The sequence below is a fragment of the Ammodytes marinus genome (assembly GCF_949987685.1).
Source record: "Ammodytes marinus genome assembly, chromosome: 13".
Taxonomy (NCBI): Eukaryota; Metazoa; Chordata; class Actinopteri; order Uranoscopiformes; family Ammodytidae; genus Ammodytes; species Ammodytes marinus.
In genome coordinates, this window is record NC_137217.1 from 27,106,945 (window position 1) to 27,128,978 (window position 22,034).

A 22,034-nucleotide genomic window follows, 5' to 3' on the forward strand; every position below is an offset into this window, starting at 1 on the left:
AGTCATTTTAGACGTTCACAATATATAAACCGTGGGACGTTTGGGTGATTCCAATACCCACTTTGGAAGATTAAACTTCAGTAAGCGCCCAAATAAATTGCTCAAAAACTCATAAAAATAATAAGGGGTACATCTAGTGACTGTAATGACTACGTATGTTCTGTATGATGAATGAGGGATGGACATTAAAAACGTTGAGATGACTTTGTCAAGACTACAACGTTCATTTATTTCAAAGCAACGCCAACAAAATCTGAATTTACAGACACGTGGCAAGCACAATACTCCTCTCATGGGGGAGCTGTGGATGTATAGGTCAACCGAACATCAGACTTTAAAACAGGACTCTAAACAAAATAACTATGGTTAATAGAAATCATTACATTAAGGGATGAATTGCTGCACACGGAACCAACCAACCAAGAAAAAAAAACTATTAAATTACAGTAAATGTGGAGGACACTGCTGTAGATAGGCAACAGTTGATACACATCTTGTCAGTTGTCAGGACTTACTTAATTTCCCTACTGGGGATCAATAAAGTCTTCTGTTACACCTCTAGTTCAAAGGCAGTTTTTAAAGTGGTTTAACGATGGCCCTGATTGAATCCACTTGATCATATGTCTGTGGTCTAGAGAGATACGAATATTGAAGTGATTGAGATTCAAGAAGATAGGCTACAAGACAGATTTATTAACGGGGAACTAAAGGAAGAATACTTCCCAGTACTGCCCTCATAGTTTGATTGACAGTTCTCAGGTGTGGGCTTTTCTGAAACGCCTCGGTAGTATACCTGAAGAATGAAAACCAGCAACTTTGCCTCTAACATATGTGCGACTGCCGCCCGTGTTCGACTGACTCTCTCCACATGCACTAATGTACTAAAGTGACATTAAGCTGCCACAGCTGACGTGAGAGTTCACACCACACAGTAATTACACTTCTTGGCTGTTTTTTTTTTCTTTCTTTCGCCCCAGTTTGACTGACATCCCATTAACATCTGGAGGCCTGTGCTCCGCCGTGGGTCACCTTTTATTGTTCCGATTGGCTCTCATCTCCACTGTCCTCCTTTGGCAGCGCGCAAATGAGGATTAATAGTGTTTCATTTCAGAGATGAGCGAGCGGAGTATACTTCTGTTTCTAAATTCAAGAGGATGCTAAATAGAAGAGCAAGGAAAGGGCTGAGAATAAATATTTTTTTTTTTTCATTTTTTCAATTTATGCCGAGGTGATCAAAGGAGCAAAATAATGTGGAAATCCAGTACTTATGAGGAGACAAGTGTTGGTCTCCACAGGAATCCTTGTTAATCTTTTGAAAGGGTTGGGCAATTATACAGAAAAAAGCCACTGAAGACAGTTGCAAAGGCTAACCACAAAACCCAGAGCGAAATAAAGAAGAAGCGACGGGAGCATTCCAGATTTAGACGAGACGTCTGTCTTTTAGCTCTTGGGCATCTTTCTGAGACAAATTACTTTTCAGTAGTCAATAGCCTGTAATTAAAATATACCCACTTGATGGAGAGGCATACAGTGTCTCTCTATTTAGTTATGGGTTGGAAAGATTAATTCTGGGGTGTGTAACCCTTGTAATTTTCCAAGTGCTGTTTATTGTTTTCCAAGAAAAAAAAAGAAAAAAAAAAGTGCAGACGATTTTGAAATGTCTCAGCTCAAGGTCTGCTTTGATTTGTTTACACTTCACACACGTTTGGTTCTTTTTTTCTTGCGCCTTACACATACCCTCTTTATGTTCCAGCAACATAGATGCACACTAGCAATTTGCATTAACATCTTGGAACTCATCCACAACTCGCACCCGGCCCTGCTGCACGAATAATCTGCTCTGTTTGAATGCAAGGGGTCAGGGGTTTGCTGTTTTTTGAGATCGAAAAAATCATAAATATTGGCATGGCCGTCTCTATACAGCAGAAACCCAAATGTTTAAAAAGAGAGAAGGGTCACCATTCCCCTCTCCTCTCACTCCACTCTCTGTTGAAGATGACACTCACTGGTCCCCCTTGTGGTCAAAGTCACAACTGCAGCTGTGTGTGGGCTTTCGAGAGGCAGCAACATGAATTGTTGGATAAAACACACACAGGCTCCATTGAAATCACCAGCTGTTGTATGTAATGATGAAAACATCCCTAAGTTAGCATGAATTTATAATTATGCAGAAAGCAAATTTGAATCTCTTTTACTGGAACTTTTCAATTCCCATTCAATCTCCCAGGAGAGAGCATGGGTGTGAATCATATGTAGAGATTGTGTTTGTGTGTGTGTGTGTGTGTGTGTGTGTGTGTGTGTGTGTGTGTGTGTGTGTGTGTGTGTGTATATGTGTTAGTGTGTGTGTGTTTTTCTGCGATTTTTTTTTTTAAATGCAGATTAGATGCTTCATAGTGAAACTTTTGTGGAGTCCCAAAACCAAACTTTTCTGAGAAGTATTTGTACCTTTCGGCTTACTATAAAGGCTCCAATCCTTCTGTATCTCCTCTGATAAATAAACTCGATGCGGACAGTCAGAATCATTATTTTAAGGCTAAAACCTTCCCTTCAAATATTACCTTCTGTCATATGGTTTAGGCTTATTTTAGCTCTTTCTTTAACCCCACTCATTCTATTTTCAATGGGAATGTGTAAATGATGTGTAAATGTAAATTGATAAGCGTGTTATTTATGCTAAACTCGGAAAGAAAAACACATTCCTATTGTAAGTAAACAGCTGCATTACCTGTGGGCTTGTGCACACCTGCTAGTGCAGAGCAGTTAGCCTGTGTGCAGATGCAAACTGTCAATCATTTCACAGATACACACACGCACACACGCACGCACACACACACACACACACACACACACACATGAATATGAATGTGTGCAAGGGTGCAAACGGATCCAAGCACACACAAATGACACAAATAAATAAGTGCATTCAAAGCACAATTTGTGATGCACACACATTGTGGGCTCACCACATGTGCAGGAGATGCACACACACATGCAGGCAGGCACACACACATTTAAAATATCTGATTTGAAAATCTATTACAGGAAACATTAATGTACAACATGTTGACATGTACAGGGATCGCCATGGAGAGAAGTTTTCTCACTCACGTTCACACTCTCTCTCCTCATTGACTTTTATATGTTCTTCATTAAGGCTATTTAATTTAATTTACCACTCTCTGAAACTCAAGATTTTTTCCTCGTCTAATTTAAGACTTTGGCAGTGAAAAAAAGCGACATATATTATACACTTTTCACGCAGAAGTCAATATAGTTACAGCCGAAAATCTATTTAAATAGCACGAAAACATGTCGAGACTATGGTGAATCTTTAATTTTTTTTTGCTTTCCGTTATCACTGTCCTCTGTGCCTCCGATGATTCTGCTTCAGGCTTTGTCCTTAAATATGTACAAGAAAAGAGAAAAATAAATCATATTATTCTTCTCTCCGCGTAAATGTGTACACATTTGCATTCCTTAAGCGATGATTTTTATTATATTTTTGTGGAGAGGGCCCGCGGTAGGATTCTTAAAATGTGATGGAGAGGCTGTCTGTGCGCGCGTGTCTGTGTGTGTTGGCCGAAGTTAAACTAAGTTGAGACAGTAAAAAAATACCGGCTTTCACTGATAACATAAAATGAGTCTGGTTTATTAATGGTGCATTAAAAAAATAGTCAGAATAATTATTATTTCCCATTTAAAGCCTCTTGTTTAGATTGGAGAAAATTAATGGAACAAATAGCTTTCGGCAAACACAGCTGGAGGACGCAACTGCAGCATTTGTCTCTCTTTCAACAAGCATTGTTAATATTGGAAACTTTATTTTTGAAATTATTCTTAATATTATTATGTTTGCACACTTTGGCATTGAAAACACATTTTAATAACCAGCTCTTATGTCGATAGGAGCATCTGATGTATAGCAGACTATATACCGGGGCTTTATGGTTTCATATTCCGCTCAGGTGTGCGGGGAGGAAAGCTGGCAGGTTGCCCTCCGCTGTTAAAACAACAGGCTCTGACTCTACACTGAGCAAAACGCAATCGACTATTTACCAGACTTTTTTTCTTTTTCTCCTTCTCCATCTTCTTCTTCTTGACATGCAAACATGTGGCGTGTAAATATGAAAATGAATGAGTGTAAGAGCTCTCCTGGCAGCACTGACTCTCTCTCTCTCTCTCTCTCTCTCTCTCTCTCTCTCTCTCTCTCTCTCTCTCTCGTTCCCCGGAGAGCAGCGCGCGCGAGAGAGGAGCGGCTGTAAAAACCAAAGTGGGGCAATGAGACAAGCTGCGCCACAGCTGGCAAATCATCGATTTGAGCATCAGAAAACGGGGAGGGGCGGTTCGTTTACCTGCCACCCTCTCAAAGCAGCAGCCCTCCTCGCATGCCGCCACTCTCCTCTGCGCTCCATCCGCCGTGCAGTGCAGTGCGCTCCCCAACTTCAACCCCTATTACGCCGGTGCGGTTTTTTCTTCAAGACAAATCCCCGTCTCTCTCTCCCCCCCTACCACCACCACCTATCCTCAACCATATAGGACTTTTGACTTTTTTTCTTCCCCTCCCACAGAGCAGCTGCCTATTTTTGGATCTCTCGTCGGTCGTGGAGCGGTGTCAAGAGGTTGTTCAACTTTTGATGGAAAACAAGAGGTCGCGCGACTGCTGACTTTAAAGGTACGGTCCCATCGTGTAGACTATACACACGCGTTTGCCATAAATTATCTCGCTGTCATTCTCACTGTGTCGCTCTTTCTATCCAAATGTGTCTACATATGTTTTAGATGTGCTTTATTTCTTCTCGCGACTCGTACAAATAAAGTGCATTTAGAAGGATATACACCACTCGGCTGTAAACGAATTAAAAGCATTTTTCAGACCGATCTTCCAAATCACTTAAACACCCACACAGCCCCAAAAGTGGCTGCAAAGGATGTTTAATGTTTCATAAAGTGGTTTAAAAAAATACAGAATATGGATTGCATGCATGATGGTCAATATAAACGCACGCACGCATTCAGATTATTATTTTTTTTTAGTGTTGCCATCTAATTATACATGTTCAGAAATAGGCCCTGTGTCATTTCTGCACGAATAGGCAAAGCACTCGTGATATTGGCGCGGGGTTAAGTACATCCATCTCCTCTAATTCATTTAACAACTTATTCCGCGGCGCAGCAGAGGAGCGAGAAGTGATGCTGCCACCGCTGCTCATGACCTGGTCACTGTAGGAACCAAGAGTTCTTTTTTTCTCCCACAATATGAATCTTATTTTGAAATATTTTTATTTTATTTTTTTGTGTCAGGACTTTTGACAGGAGGGGCCTTTGCTTTCATTTCTTACTCATTGCACAGTCACACCACTGTCTGTTGACAAACCACAGCAGTAATGAAACTGCTGACATGTCTATTAGAAATGCTGAAGCTATACTTGCAGCCCAACTGCCCATCTACTTTTACTACTTTTTATTAGGGGGCCATTAGAGCCACTTCATTTATTCTTTCCATGTACTTAATATTGAATTACGTGTCAACTTGCTCCAACACTTTTATTGCTGTGGGGCGTGAAGCACTTTGTGCAACTCTTAAAAAATAAAATAGACACTGCAGTGACTCAAAAGAGATAGCATAAAAAAGGTTTGACGCATTCACAGGGAAACAAATAGTTAATGAATGTATTTCTCTATCTATCTATCTATCTGCATGACTTGGTGTGAGGCAGCCAGGTAGATGAGATGATACAGAGATGGTGTAGAAATGCTGTTTGGTCTGCAGCCTTGTGGCTTTAGTCACAGTGTTGAGAAAGTCATTTCAGGTACGACCAGACTTGTGCGTTTGTTAGATTGTGTGTGTGTGTGTGTGTGTGTGTGTGTGTGTGTGTGTGTGTGTGTGTGTGTGTGTGTGTGTGTGTGTGTGTGTGTGTAAGGGAGACAGAGAAACAGAGGACAGTTATGAGAACATGTATTGTCATCTTAACACTGCGTGGGCAACGGTGTTCTGTGGTTTACAGGTTTAAGAAAGAAAAATGGTTTCACTCTCTGCTCCTTTAGAAAATAGCTGACATTTCACACACCTGCTTTGGCCAGTGGCTTTAAATTTGATATTCAAGATTATTAGTGAATAGATATTAGCACAAATACACTCATTTACATAGACTAGAGTTTGTTACTGTAGGTGTAATCTAACCTTAAGATTACTGTTAACTATTACATTTGTTAATTTAGCAATGATGCAAAGTGTGAAAATTATCATTCACAATCAAATCCAGTGAAGAAGTTTGCGTTTAATCAGAAACTTCATAGGGCAATTATTATCTTGTACCGATCTTCAGTCCTACAGCGTTGTCGCCAGTGGTTTATTGTCTTGCTGTTGTTTGTCAGGAGGTGGTGTGCTATTGTTCCGCTCACATGCGATTATGGAGGTCAAGCGTGGCACCTCTCTGCATCATGGGAACAAAAAACAGGTCGTGGCACAGCAAACCGGTGAGCGCTCCCTCCTTTCATCTCTTGCAGATCTGTGTTCAGTTCAAGGTGCTGTGGCTTATCTGGTCAGTACCTCTGACAGCGCAATGACACACACACACACACACACACACACACACACACACACACACAGCCCTTTTCCTGTCTCAGGCTTTGCCATGTGTGACTTCTTGTAAGAAAGTCTTCAGACAAAAAAGACAAAATCCTTTCAACGGCCGCTTGTGAACGATGAAGCATAAACTTTCTCGGTCTTACTCACCGGCTCTGAGTCCTTTCATTAGAATCACACATTTTGTATCTGTTTGTGGTTGAGAAAGTGGCACACACATACACACACACAGACACACACACACACACACACACACACACACACACACACACACACACACACACACACACACACACACAACAATACGAAAAAATGAAATGCTTGCATACATATCCACATGTAACATGTAGGCATGTCAAGTCTCTTTGGCCAAAATTTCCTTCAGATAAACTTGTTTGGCAGGAATGATAAGAATCAGAGAGGGAGAGAAAGAGAGAGAGAGAGAGAGAGAGAGAGAGAGAGAGAAAGAGAGAGAGAGAAAGAGAGAGAGAGGACAACTGCAGTGGCGTATGACTGCCAGGTCACACAGGATCCAGTAGCAGTAAAGCCTAAAACATCTGCCGCCGCTTATTAGTGTGTAATTAATTCCTTCTGAATGCGTTGCTGTCGTGTTCACGGCTCTTACAATAACCATACTGTGATTTACAATTAGGTTTGGAACTGGGAAATCACCTAAGTGTTTCCTTACCTTTCTACCTGTATTACTCTTAACTTGCAGGTTTAACCTTGTTACACTCACCCCCCCCCCCCTCCTCCTTAGAGCTCAGTTTGGTTTTCATGACAACTAATCGAAACTAGTGCACGCTGCATTCACTGTATACTGTAGTAGTGAAATGGCAGGAAATGGGCTCGTAATGCTCACAAATAGACAAGGCATGTCCTGTTGTCTTTTTGCCTTTTAAATCCCTGTAACACTTTGCATGGCAGCTCCTTTTTTAACCGTCACTCCTGGGTTGCCAGGTTCGGTTGTTGTTCCAAGGGAAACAGTGGAAGGACTACGAGTTCTTCTACGTATCACCGTTTTAAACCGTTTTACCCCTCCAAGCATAGACGGGGATTAGCTAAGCACAATACAGTGGTTGCCAGGTTGGCGTGCCGAGCTCTCAAAATCGAGGTCTTAGCTTAATGTAACAGGCGATGGAGAGCAGGTTGTCAGACAAGGCGAGAGCAAGCGACAAAGTTTGTCTTTTGACCCTTCGAGACCAATTAGTGTGTAACATCGGAGAGCGAGGTTGTGATTGTGTCTCGTTGTTGTTTGTTGCTGTGCAGTCTGCTCCGACGTGATGATAATTGTGCTTCATCATTTTGATTTGAATATTGAAATCTGCTCTGAATCATCAGTTTTAATGCTTACTGCAAACTATAAAAATGTTTAAGGAAAGTATTATTGCTGCAGGGTAAAAACATTTTTTTTAAATATGTTTTATATATTTATACATGTTTGCAGCACACCGCTTTGATTTCTTACAATGGACTATTTTTATTTTATTTCCCGTAGCAAAAGATGCAGATTTTTTAAACCCCCTGAACAGTTGAGTATATGTGCTGGGAGTTTCAGTCCCTTGCAGAGACTGATATCTCGGCTAAAACCATTAATCGTCTTACTTTACCCACCTCGATAATTATCGCTACAGTGGCAAAATAACAGCTCAGCAAACAGTGAAATTATACCTGTGGTAGGGCGCAGAGTAAATACCTGTTTAGCTGCCAGCAAATGTATTTATTAGACTGTCGCCAGTAAATAAGAGGCCTGTCTCGTTTTTTTAATGTGTGGCTCTTTTGGGGATTCCACCCCTCCACACACACACACACAGACACACACACACACACTGTCTCACACACTGTCTCACACACTGTCTCACACCATCCCTCCTCTGTATGAAATAGCTCTGTTATGATTGCTAATAGAGGAGAAAGATAACAATGATTTGCAGCATTTTTTTTGTATGACATGTTGCAACTAGTTTGTGAAAAGAAAAGGTTGGTGTGTTAATAGGGACCGCTGCTGCATTCCACGGCTCAAAATATGTAAGAAAGCCCCCCCCCCCCTCCCCGCCCCATTCTCACGGCTACAGACAGACATACCACCCTGGGTGAGCGCTTACTGTGTGTGATTCAGGAGTTATAACTCATTTTGTCATTATCTGGAAAGTTCTTTATAAAAAATTAAAAAAGGAGAGAGAGAGAGAGAGAGAGAGAGAGAGAGAGAGAGAGAGAGAGAGTTGGAAGGGACAAGAGGGGGGGTTATGTTGTCCCAGCATGTTTGACTGCATTTATTCTGGCATATGTTTAGCATACTGTTGATCCAGATTCCTTAGGCTTAGTGATAAAAGCGTCACATTGTCTTTGGGTGCTGACAATCAGCCCCGTTTTTGCCGAATGGGTTGGCGTGTCCTCGCCCGGAGATAAAAAGCATAAAGTCCGTCATATCGGTTTTGTCACGCTTTTTTACTAAAATGAAATCCCTCCTATGTTAGATTTCTCCCGTTGTTCTCGTTATTTACATGGCTTCATGCTACCGTGGCAAATGTCATTTAGGAGAGCATATACATTGAAGTTTTCACAATTCAAATCACATTATTATACTGTACATACATACCATACATATATTTGTATTTCTTGAGAGGGAAAAAAATAATCATTGTCTTTTATTCCGACGCTTGTCTTTATCCAATCTGTGTAGGTTTTTCTGAATCCTTTGTTCATATATGAAAAAAGAGAGCGATTTAGAGGAAAGCGCATCCTGCTAAGATCAGGTTGTTAATACCCACCCACATACTCCAATGAAACAATTTCAACAGATACTGTATTCTCTGTCTGTCTGTCTGTCTCACACACACACACACACACACACACACACACACACACACACACCCTTGCCTTATCAACTGTTTTGTTCGTCAGCGGATGCACGATGCAATCCTTTGACAAGGGATTAAATATGCAAAAGAAAAAAATATTTAGATAAAGAACCACATCCTTAAGTCTGCATGTCTTATTCAGTACTTCTGCCTGTGAGCCTCCATATTAAGAGGGTGCTTTCTCCCTCACATGCACGTACAGTATCCCAACTCTCCTTTCATCTCAGCGTATAGCAAGCTCCACTCTCTCACACACTGAGACCAGTAACACCATCCCGTCACCTGCATTCATTTCTTTAACACTCCCAAGAACTCCCCACAAGGCCTTGGTACTGTGCCCTTCACTGTCTCTCCCCACAACCCAGCAGGACGGGGTCAACCTTACAGTCTGCCCTCTCTCTTTCTCTTTCTCTATCTCTCTCTCGCTCTCTCTGCCTTACACAAACACCACTGTCTTTTCTAACTAACTCTATTAATTGTTCATTTGTAGCAATCCACGAGGCAGAAATTAAGATCTAAATTATTCGGTCATGTGGTGACCGGACCAGCAGTGATAGAAAAGTAATTTCTCAAAAAAAACAAAAAAAAAACTCCCTGTGTCTGATGACCGTTGATGGTTTTATGACTAATTAGTTAGTTATAATTCGATAAAGGGCGTAGAGAGCGTGAGAGGGACAGGCCGCCATAAACAAAAACAAGAGTCCTCTCAGGGAGCTATGCACTTCTAAATCTGTTAATAAAGATTCATGTTAGTGGGACTGACACAGGCCTGAGCTGACTCTACTCGATGGGAAATATGCCCAATGTGGACCCGATAACCCCAAGGTTGGCTGTGGTGTTTAGCCCTCGTTCGACAGTGCAAAAACGAAGCTCGCTCGCCGCCACCACTGAGCGGATATGCATGTGTGTGTGTGTGTGTGTGTGTGTGTGTTTGAGCCGTGCATCTGCGTGGGAGTTGCATTGTGTACAGTTAACACCGCAAAATCGTAAGGGTGGGCGTCGAGAGTGCAGCAGTTACGATGTGAGAACGAGATGTGTGTGAGTGTGTGTGTGTGTGTGTGTGTGTGCGTGTGTGTGTGTGCGCAGCGGTGAATGTCTTATACACGTCGACGAGAGAGGTGGAAAAAAATAAAATAGCTATGTTTGTGTTCTGCGGGCGCCACGCACAGACCCGTATGTGAAGGCCAACTGGCGTTAAGGCCTTTCCTGTCAGCAGACCTGAGGTGACGAGAGAGACCACTCGCGCCGGCTGCTATTTCTGTCGACTTCATGTGATTATAAAAACAATTAAGCACTTAGGAGTCGACTCTCAGTTCATTACATCCCCCTTGTTTCTTTCTTTCTTTCTTTCTCACTCTTCTTCTCTCCCTCCTCCCACACCGAAAAAACGCGGACAGATGAAAATTGTAGAAAATCACCTTATTTCACACAAGTAATTGAAAGCCACGTCGGCTGTGTGTGTGTGTGTGTGTGTGTGTGAGAGAGAGAGAGAGAGGCTAATGGAAAAACATGAAAGTGATTTGATTTGGAGGATATGTTCCTTTTTGAATATTCGGTCTATCTGTGTCTCGCCTCTTAACAACTGATTAAGTCAGTTATTGTGGCTTAATCACCACCTCGGCCCTGTGACCTCTTTATATGGAAGTCAAGATGGGTTGTGATATTGTGCAACAGTTTTGCAGGAAGATCAGTCGAATAAAACAAAACACAATAGAGTTTCTTGGAAGACAGTGAGCGAAGTGAGACCTTACCCGACAACTTGATGACGCATTACTCTACAGCAGAAGTAATCATTCAGTATGTTGGATCTGTAGACTTTACTTCTATATTAACAATCACAACATTTAGTTTCAGTAGCATGTTCGGTTGCGCTATAGTCTGGAGCCTTTTAACACATCTTGAAACTTGTTTTGCCCACATAATGACCTACATGCCGACAGCACTAAACAATGTGTTCAGAAAAGTCAAATGCCTTCCCTCTAGGGTGAATTAACTCCTAACTGTTAATCTATGAAATATTATCTTTACCTCTGCATCAATACAGCACTTTTGTTTGGACAAGAATTCTGATCTTTTAATACTCATTTAACAGCTTGTCGGTTTTGCACGGCACCTACTGTACACCACCCTCGGATTCCTTTTTTTACTGCACGTGACATCTTGTCTCATCCGTGCACCCACACTGACGCAGGCGTGCTATGACACGTTTCCCCCGACAGATTATTAAAATCCTTTTGCAGACACTAATAATACTATTATGTTTATGTGTGTGTGTGTGTGTGTGTGTGTGTGTGTGTGTGTGTGTGTGTGTGTGTGTGTGTGTGTGTGTGTTTTATTATGGCAGACACTTGCAGAAAAGAGCTCAAAGTCAAACCGGTGACGGCTCTTAGCCCCATGCTGCTTGCGTTATAGCTCAGACTGGATGCGCAGACTAATTTGTATTGGTAATCCAAATAATCGTATTAATGCCCATTAGAAGCATCACAAGGGGCGAGCATGAAGACATCAACACCTACGTACGGTTAGCGACGGTGCCGGCTTCCGCCTTGACACAGAAAATAAAGATGTTTCAGAAACAATGTAACATTTTATTATTAATCTTCAATCCTTTCAGCCCTTTTTTCTGTTGATTATTAGTGTCTTCTAAAAGAAAACAGACATAATATTTAATTCCTCCTGAGACACACACACACACACATGTGGTGTAGAAAGCATCAGGCCAGATGTGATTGTGTGATAAGTGTATTATGGTGAGAACATGCTGTGCCTGTGGTAATGCACACTGTAACGATGAAATGTAACTGCGGTGTAATGCTATGACTCCTGACATTTAAATACGAGGTGTCTTTTGTTGCAATTTAGCATCCGGTCCGTCGTGTTTCTCGCGTCATTTTTTCAGGTTTTTTCTTTACAAACGCAGCCAAACGGGCACAAAAAAATATTTTTCCTCAAACAATTACACTCCCGCGTAAATGACGAGCTCACTACCACGTATACTGTATCTGCCCGGCACAAAGCCGCACAGGCTTGTGAAAAACCCCACCTTGAACAGAGCTAAATCTGTATTCAACAGCGCATGATTATAACACACAGCACACTGGCTAGTATTTTTAAGCAGGCTTTTCTGTGTTTTTCAAAAAGCCATTTTTCCCTCCTCTATTCTGTGCGATACAAAACGGTATATGTTAATTGATAATCAGCAGTGTTGATTCAGTGGTGCATTCAGTGCAAATCTGTGCCCTTCTGGATGTCAGAGGGTTTTCACAGGAGCGTCATGCCAACCCTAGCTGGCAGTGCCGGCACCTGTTGGCTGGTGCCAAGGCCTGGCAGGGGTTATCGATGCTCTCTGATGGCGCCCGACAATCACAGTGGAAATGACTGCGGCTGCTTGCGTCATGCCAGAGAGAAAAGAGCATTTTGCCTGACAATGGCTCTGCTTTGCTACCGTCCCTCCTGTTTTTTTTCCAAAAAACGCTGCTAACCGTGGCCAAGGAAAAACAACAACAAAATAACAGAGGGAAACGGAACATCGTGTAAAACATGGTAACGGGGAAAACATGTAGTGATGCGATCCAGTGAAGGTGTAGGTGATGCTGAGGTGTGTGTGTGTGTGTGTGTGTGTGTGTGTGTGTGTGTGTGTGTGTGTGTGTGTGTGTGTGTGTGTGTGTGTGGAGGGTTGGGCTGCAGCCTGTTTGAGCAATTCATGTTTCTACATATCACAGTGACACCAATGAACCACAACAGAGGACATTTTGGAAAATATATATAATATAATATAATATAATATATAATCGCCCATACGATTAGAGAGAAATTACTACCTTATATTAATTATTTATTATAAAAAAATTGTCCCTCCCCAAAAAATGTTTTACGACAATTTAATCTCGTTTTAATGTACAGTACCTATCACATAGCAACGAGCTAAATGTAGACATTAACTTCAATATGATTCATTGGTCAATTTCACTTTCAAATAAAAACCTGTCATTTCGTTTGTGACTTTGTGAACATCTTAAAGAAGGACTCTCTGAAAATATAATAATTTATCAACAGTTTTGGGTCTTTTATTCAGATGTATTTAACCACACTTAACACCACAGCTAGTCCACGCTAGATAAGAAGTGATCACTGAATCTGTGCTTCGGCCTCTGCTCTCGAATTAGAAAAAAAAAACACATCTTGGTCTAATACAAGCAGGTACGACGACTCTTCCATTTCCTGTCAGAAAAAGCCACAGACGTGGGACCCTTTTTACAAGTGCAGCCTCCCCCTCAAGACACACAGCCTCCCGCTATAACCAAGTGTCAAAAAATGTGCAAGACATTGTTCCATTTCAGGTCCGAAAGGTTGCATTTCTTTTCCGTTAAAAGCTTCTCCGCTACAGCTGGCCTTCTGCACTGAATTCCTAATGCAGCCTTTTTTGGATGCCAGTGTATTTAAAAAAAAAATAGCATACTTTTGAACCTCGCATTGGGTGGGTGGAACAATGATTTGGTTTCAGAAGCAATGGGGTTGAATGAGAGGTGTAAAACTGTACTGTTTGCTCCTGCGTAGTGAGTGATACAACACTACATCACTTCTTCCGCCATGTGTTCTTTGATCTGATTTCGAAATTCTTTTAAAAAAGGACTCTGGTCTGATTTCCCCTCAAAACTGCAGCGTAAAACACCTTCCGTAAACACTGTATGAAGGATTTTTCTCTTTGCAGTTGTTCCGTAGAGTTTTTGTCACGTGACGGCGGTTCCTGCCTAGCTGACAGGCTCACGTCTGCGGTCTTGCATTGTTTATGAGACAACAGCTTTGTGTGTGTGGCGATATATATATATATATATATATATATATATATATATATATATACCATCACTGTGTTTACGGTCTCACGCATAAAGGAGTCTTATGAGCCCTGCAAAGATCTCTCTCTAAGCATTCGGCGTTATGTTTCACACAGCGCCTGACCTCTACGCTCGGCTCACTCAACCTCTGGCTTTGCCGTCGCGATAGGTGTACAACACGCTTCCTGTTTTCTGATGGTTTCCTGTTGTTGTTCTTACACAACCTGGACAGGCGCGCTTGTTTGATTTTTGGCTCATATATCGCTAACAGCAAAAAGCTAGAAAGTTCAATCTATTGCAAACTGGTGATGAATTAATGAATACTTCTTTCTTCTTTGGTTTTATGTTTAATTGCTCTTACCCTGAATAATTTTTTATATGATATCAGTATCTATATATTTTACTGTGTGTGTGTGTGTGTGTGTGTGTGGGTGTGTGTGTGTGTGTGTGTGTGTGTGTGTGTGTGTGTGTGTGTGTGTGTGGGTGTGTGAGAGTGAAAACCCATGTGGTCTTGACAATGAACTTTGCCCCACACACTCACACCTTTTTATAGGAGCTGAAGATGGAGAGCTAAAAATGTCTGCACCTCACAGTAGCAGACAGCATTGATGTGTTTATTGTCGCCTGTCTGTGTGTTTATTTGTATGTGTGCGTCCGTGCGTGCGTGTTTGCGTGGGCATGCGTGTGTGTGTGTGTGTGTGTGTGTGTATCAGTATGTGTATGTGTGTGTGTGTGTGTGTGTGTGTGTGTGTGTGTGTGTGTGTGTGTGTGTGTGTGTGTGCGCGTGCGTTTGCATCTGTGTGTTCACCAGATATTAGTCCAGGCTCATAAAGTCAAAGTGAACCAGTTATCATTAGACCACCTTAAGGTTAGGTGCAAACACCATATCGGGCCTTTATTGACAATATCAACAGAGATTACCTTATCTTGATATGTTTTGCAGTTTTGGTCGGGAGCGACAAAGCCCGCCAGCAGGGAAGGGTTCATGAAATAATTACAAACTAATAACAATAGCTTGAGTGGAGAAAGACCTTCCAGCTTGCTATTGTTTGCAGAGATTGTGTCGCTCGCCAGCCTGTAAACATGCCTCCTCTGTTCTCTCTTCCTTTACCTCCTGTCTGTTCATCCTCCACTTTGACAGTTCAGGGTTTTGTTGACAATATCAACAGAGATTAGCTTGTCTAATATTGTGGTATAATCCAGTTTGACATAATACAGTGCGACGTGCTATGGAGGTAAAGTTTGGGAGATAATATATCAGAATGACAACAGTGAGATGGGAACAGTCAGCCATGTTTTTTTTTGTTTGATGAGAGCATAGTTCCCATGGATGTAGTGTTAGGACATTGTACCATAAATCACTTTTTATAATTTGTGATATATAGAGTTTAAACTATGTGTTAGCAAATGTCAAGTGCTAGCAGACTAATCTACTTTATATGGAAATAGAGGAAATACATGTACTTTGTCTTTCTTTGTTGATGATATTATACCAGGATATATGCATTTTATTCACAATGTAATAACTAAATATTAGACTGAGATATCTATTTAACATTGGTGTCTACTGCTAACCAACCTACAGACAGGGATATAACTCTCCATCCTTCCCACTTTTTAAGGCTGTCGTGAATATGTATAATGTATTAGTTCAATATACCAACTAATTAAATGTATACATTTTTTTTTGCATTATAGCCCATGTCTAAGAATGAATGCATATTCCTTAATTTAACTAGTACACTTTTTGATTTGTGAAGTTCGATATCAGTTTATGGCAAATGTGATGAAAGTGTATTACAGACTTGAGACATGCCCAGTGTGAGACATGCCCAGTGTGAATGGAAAGGGCACAAATCATTTGTGATGTTTGATTATTTCAGAATGACTGGAGGTCAAATAGTTAACCTTAGAATGTAAACAAGTTTGTAAACTAGGAAAAATATTTGGTCATAAAGTTAAGAAAATTTAAAAAAGGGGAAAAAACACAATAAATCAAGGCATAAAATTGCGCATGTGTGTGCGTGCGTGCGAGCATCTGTGTGTGTAACGGGTAATAAATGCAGGACCGCCTCACTCTAATCAAGCTGATTATAAATTCCTACGCGCACAGCCGGAAATCGCACCACCGTTTTGCTCTGTGTTGTATGTATGTGTGTGTGTGTGTGTGTGTGTGTGTGTGTGTGTGTGTGTGTGTGTGTGTGTTAGCGCGCGCGTGTGTGTAGGCCTACCCTATGCGTGTGCGTGAATGTGTGCACATGGCACATGCTGCGTGTGCTTAGGTGTGTGTATGTGTGGTTTCTCACCATGTCCACTTTCTTCACTTTATGTGTCTCCTGGCATGACTTTTTGGACTCAGATTAGGAGGAATCTTTATTATATGGACATGATCAATCTACTATTATATTAAAAGGGGGATTATTTATCCCTGTCTCTCTCTTCCACACACACACACACACCCCTATTTTTTTCTATTTTTTTTACCCCTTCTTGCCACCAGCACGCCACCAGAATTGAGGAGAATGGGGAAGCACCAGCACGAGCGGCAGTAGCGAGTAGAGTAGGCTATGAGAGGAGAGGGGGGAGTGATGAGTCAATACAACTAATAATTTAATGGGGACAGAGAGGGAGAGACGGAGTGCGAGAGAGGGAGAGAGAGAGCCAGAGACACACACACACAGAGCGAAAGAGAGGAGCTCCGTCCGGACGCCGATCCCCAACCAACCAACATCACACAGGACACCTCCTACAGCAGGCTATTACTCCAGCAGCTCTCCATATGCATCCACAGCGAGCCTTATTTATCCTCGACATCGGGAAAGTAAACCGCACTTTTTGACCCCCCCTTTATCGCTCTCTCTCATCTGCCTCCTTCCTCTCCTCCTCCTCCTCCCTTCTGCTTGTTTTATTTTGGCGAACCTGTTCCGACTGTCCGCATATCGTCTCTCCACATCGCCTTCCAAAACGCGATAGCAATTAGAACCACACTGTCTGTCTCTCGTTTCTTGTTATGTGTAGTAGCCTAGTTTAGGCTATTTATCAGTCAGTCTGAATGTGAAGCCAAGCCCGACGGTATTCGCTGTTTTTTCCTCCGTGAACACTGAACGGTACGGCGCGTATTATCATTACAACTGTGTCCGGGAGTGTGTGTGTGTGTGTGAGTGTGTGTATGTGTGTGCCGGGGACCTACGGCTCACTGCTCCACTGCTCTGCTCTTGCCCGCCCGATGTAGCGATTCGGATGTTGTGTTGTTCGTGCCGAAACTAAAAAAAAAAAGAAGCAGCTTGCCTTGAAGTCGCCTTTCACTTGTAACCGATCCTGCTTCACTTTGGGCTAAATGTCGCCGCCGTTTCTGACGGATACGCTTGCCGTTTTTATCCTCCAGTTGGACGGAATTAGCTAACGTTAGGGGGGTTTACGCACACACCTACACGCACACATGCACACACACATATGCGCGCACACATATTAACCGCTTACCAATGTTCGCCTATCACGGTCCATCTCGACCTCGCCGTCTCTGTCACAGACCTGGGTTGTTGTTTGCTCGCATCGCCTGTCAGACCTGTGCCAAGAAGAGCAAGAGAAAGCCTCTTTGTAAACACTGATTTTACCCTCTTTTTTTTCTTTTTCTGGGGGGTAAATAGTAATAGCCTAATAATCCTAGGCTAATAAAGCCTTTTGCTGTCATGCACATGCAGAGAAAACGGACAAAGCGATAACAAGAAGAGAAGACCTGGGAGTTTTTTTCTTTTCTTTTTTTCTTCTTTTTCTACCCTGGCCAAACTTGAAGAAGACGCGTTTGTTTTATGCTCCCCAGTGCTGGAGTGCTGCGATTCAGGTTGGTGTGGAAGATTTTTTTTTTCACTCTCTCTCTCTCTCTCTCTCTCTCTCTCTCTCTCTCTCTCTCTCTCTCTCTCTCTCTCTCTCTCTCTCAACTTGTCTTCCCTTTAAACTGCCTCTTTAAGGGGTGATGTGTGTATTTGAACTACTGCTACTGTTCTGTGTGTGACTGAGTGTGTGAGTGTGTGTGTCTTTTAAGGTCATTTAAAAATCCTAACCTGGATCCGGACTGTATCCGGGTCTGGATTCCTCTGCCCCCCCCCCCCCCCCCCACCACACTCCCCTATTTGTGGAGAATTAGTTGCCTCATTGCCTGTTATGAATGGGGGAGTTTGTGATCTTTCAGCGTGGGGGTGGATGATTTTGCCCTTTTCGCTCTTTGACAAACTGCATTCCAGTTCACGTTTGTCAGCACGGTGCGTTAACCTGCGTGCACAATCAGCCATAATTACTCTATTTTTTTTTTTGCATTGCAGTTTTATAACCGAGCGCATCTCCCTATGAAGATTGATTGTATCTGGGGAGTTCAAATAATGCACGGAATGATGAGCTGCAGCCTCACACACTCAGTGGCTCTGTGTGTGTGTGTGTGTGTGTGTGTGTGTGTGTGTGTGTGTGTGTGTGTGTGTGTGTGTGTGTGTGTGTTGAAAGCACCTGTGGTTAAAGCTGCCACACACAGACTCCACCTTTCCCTCGCCACTGTTTCTCCCGTTCCGCTCCCTTTCTCCCTTGAACTTTTGATGGATATGCTTTTCTAATGAGTCAGCAACTGTGTCAAACTTTTCCAAATCTTCCTCATTTATATTTACCTGTCATGCAGTTTGAGTTTATGAAATGCATGCTCACAGTTACAAAAACTGAATACAAAGATGAATTTACAAAAATAGAAAAATCTAGCCTAATAGAAAAAATATTAAATACAATGAAATAAATGACGTACTTCAATGCACTTGCAAAATCAAAAAAAGGTCACACCTGTAAAGTCATGCAACTAATATTATATGTGTGTGTGTGTGTGTGTGTGTGTGTGTGTGTGTGTGTGTGTGTGTCTCTGTCTGTCACTTTGATATGACGTTTGTAGCCTTTTTCCCTCCGAGCTGCGTCATGAATACATGTGAATCCACACCGAGTGACTCAGAAACCGTTTTACGTTACAGTTTCTCTCTCTCTCTCTCTCTCTCTCTCTCTCTCTCTCTCTCTCTCTCTCTCTGCATGAGCCAGCAGCAGAAACCTTGTTCCTTGAACTGCTCTGGACTCACTCAAGTGGAATCTCCCAGCAAATTAAAGTGTTTGCACTAAAAAAAACCCGTGGCTTGTTTGCCCCCAAATCGCATGAGAATCTCTAGCGGGACACCCATACATAATACATGCTGTTGAAAAATGGGAACATTACAGCCGCACGGAAACGTCGACATAACTCTGAAGCGAATTGACAGTATATTGCCGCAATGGGCCTTTTTTTTTTGTCAGAGGTTTTGGCTACTTAAAGGTGGAGTCAGCGATTCTGGAAAATGTTTGTTGTCAAAATCACATTAAGTCAAAATCATTGAATATCTCCTCCCGTTTACAGAGCCCAGGCTGTGTAGTAACACTGGATTTTTTTTTTCAGTGCACAAACAGTATGGACAGGTAGCACATCGTGAAGAGATTTTCACAGAATTTGAAAACAAGCTTTCTGCAGAATCACTGACTCCACCTTTAAATGACTTTTTGTGCTCTATAAAAAAATTATTTCTTCACATGTCAGAGATATAAACACAAGAGATTTTTTTTTTCATCTCTTCTCTTGAATCACCTTTCAGCTCTTCATCTTGCCACACACACACACACACAGACACACACACACACACACACACACACACACACACACACACACACACACACACACACACACACACACACACACACACACACACACACACACACACCCCCTGGATGTACAGCTGAATCATCCCTTGTCTCTCTCTCTCTGTGTCCCCCCCAGGTGATAGTGAGCCAAGGTGCTGAGAATGATGGACCATCTCAGCGAGGCGTGTCTGGGGAAGGAGACCTCTGACCTGGTGAACAGCCTGTCAGAGGCCAAGGCCCCTCCAGCCAAACTGCCCCGTCTGGAGCAGAACGGCAGTCCCCTGGGCCGGGCCAGGCTGGGTAGCACCGGGGCCAAGCTGGCAGGGGTCCCATACAAGCCCCAGGGACACCTGCTGAAGAGCTGCCACAAGAGAGGTGAGACCAGAGAAAAAGACTGTACATCAGAAGTGGTTTGATTTTGGTTTGATTTGTCATTCAGTCAAAAACACCTGAGTTTCTTTTTTTTTTTTTTTTTTGGCTTTTGAAGGCTTTATTGACAGTGCAGAGAGACAGACATGAAATTGGGCAGAGAGGGGAATGACATGCAGAGAACTGACCACGGGTCAGATTCGAACCCAGGTCTGCTGCGAGGCCTGAGCCTCTAGGGGGATGCTCTAACCACTACACCATGAGCCCCCCCCAAGTTACTTTCTTGTGCTATTTCACATGATTGAATAATTCCAGGGGGTTCGGACCATCTATTGAATTAACTGGTACATTTGAAGACATATGAGTTGTCCGCCTCCAATTTTTTTGATTGATTATTTGATTGACAGAAAAAATTAATTTGCCAACCAAAAAGTAATTTTTTCAAGCAAACATTTGCTTCTCAGATGTGAGAATTTTTGTTTTTTCTTTGTCTCTTGTGAAGGAAAATTAAATATTTTGGAGTTTGAACTGTTAATTGGACCAAACAAAGTCCCTCTCAGTTCTGGATGGTAACTACAACATGGTGCCTATGGTGAAGCTTTTTCATTGCCATTTTATAGACGACAATTCCAAAAAATTAAAATTAAAATCATCATTAGCAGCTGCCTAAATTTCTGACATCTCACAAACTTAATTATTAATTTACCTAATAATTGACAAAATAATCAATAGGAGTTATTTGTTAGTTTCAGCCCTAGTTTGTACGACCTGATTATGCAACAATATACAATAGTTTCACTAACTTTGTGTATCTACTTTAGTGTAAATAGAAGAAAGCTATTTAGTTCCTCACACACATACACAGCACCTTTCGCCCACCACCAGCAACCCCCTGCAAGCTATCCAATACTCCTAAAGCGTTTTACAATGCATCTTTAGTCATCTCAGCGCACACACACACACACACACACACACACACACACACACACACACACACACACACACACACTGCACACACTCCCACTTATTTACCCAGACAATAGCTAATAGAAGAGCGCTGTGAGAATCATCCCTGTGTCGTGCTGCGGAGCGCTGTGTCACGGCGTCTCTCACCGAGCGACCGCAGCCCTCCTGCTCCGACATTTGTTTATTAAGGGAAAGTTTTTCAGTCCTTTAAGAGCCATTCCTGTTAAGAGGGGAGCTTCTACTTTCAGATTATGACATAGCTTTTTAATAAAACCGCTGTCTCGTGGAAAAACACCGCCATCCAAAATATGAACCTTTTTTTACGATTATGTTTTATTTTTTCTTTACTGGAGGCTGGAAATGAATTTGAAAACCTGCAGGTTCTTGGAGTTGTAATAGCACTTGGCAGCCTAGGCTAGACTGTTTGTTTGTTTGTTTGGATGGTTTGGTTTTTCTTCTGGGAGAGAGGGACTTTAGGAACTATTGGAATGTGGCTGTGTGAGTGTCCTCGGATGGGCCATTTTTTTTCCTTCTTATTTGCTCCTTTAATCTACGTGTGGCGCTCCAGCTGAGAAGAGACTAATTCTCCACCTTCATCATGTCGGCTTCTCTTGGCCTCCTACGACGTTTTTGTTCCTCCAAACACCCCCCCCCTCCCCTCTCCCCTCTCTCCCACTCTCTCTAACCGCCACTTCCTGGGTAAAAAGGCTTCGCAGAGGGCCCACA

General features: G+C 42.3%; 1 protein-coding gene across 3 annotated transcripts in view; it reads left to right on the forward strand.

The window, feature by feature from the left end:
• The first annotated feature begins 4,498 nt into the window (after positions 1-4,498).
• satb1b (SATB homeobox 1b) overlaps positions 4,499-22,034 on the forward strand; it is a 62,747-nt gene continuing 45,211 nt past the window's right edge. For 2 of the 3 annotated variants that reach the window (XM_080039781.1, XM_080039783.1), the window contains exons 1-2: positions 16,820-18,123; positions 20,110-20,348. In XM_080039781.1, the coding sequence (XP_079895907.1) occupies positions 20,135-20,348 (214 nt within the window). In that variant the 5' untranslated portion in view covers positions 16,820-18,123; positions 20,110-20,134. Of the gene's footprint in view, positions 4,673-16,819; positions 18,124-20,109; positions 20,349-22,034 lie in introns of those variants that run through there. The other variant, XM_080039782.1, reaches the window with a different exon arrangement.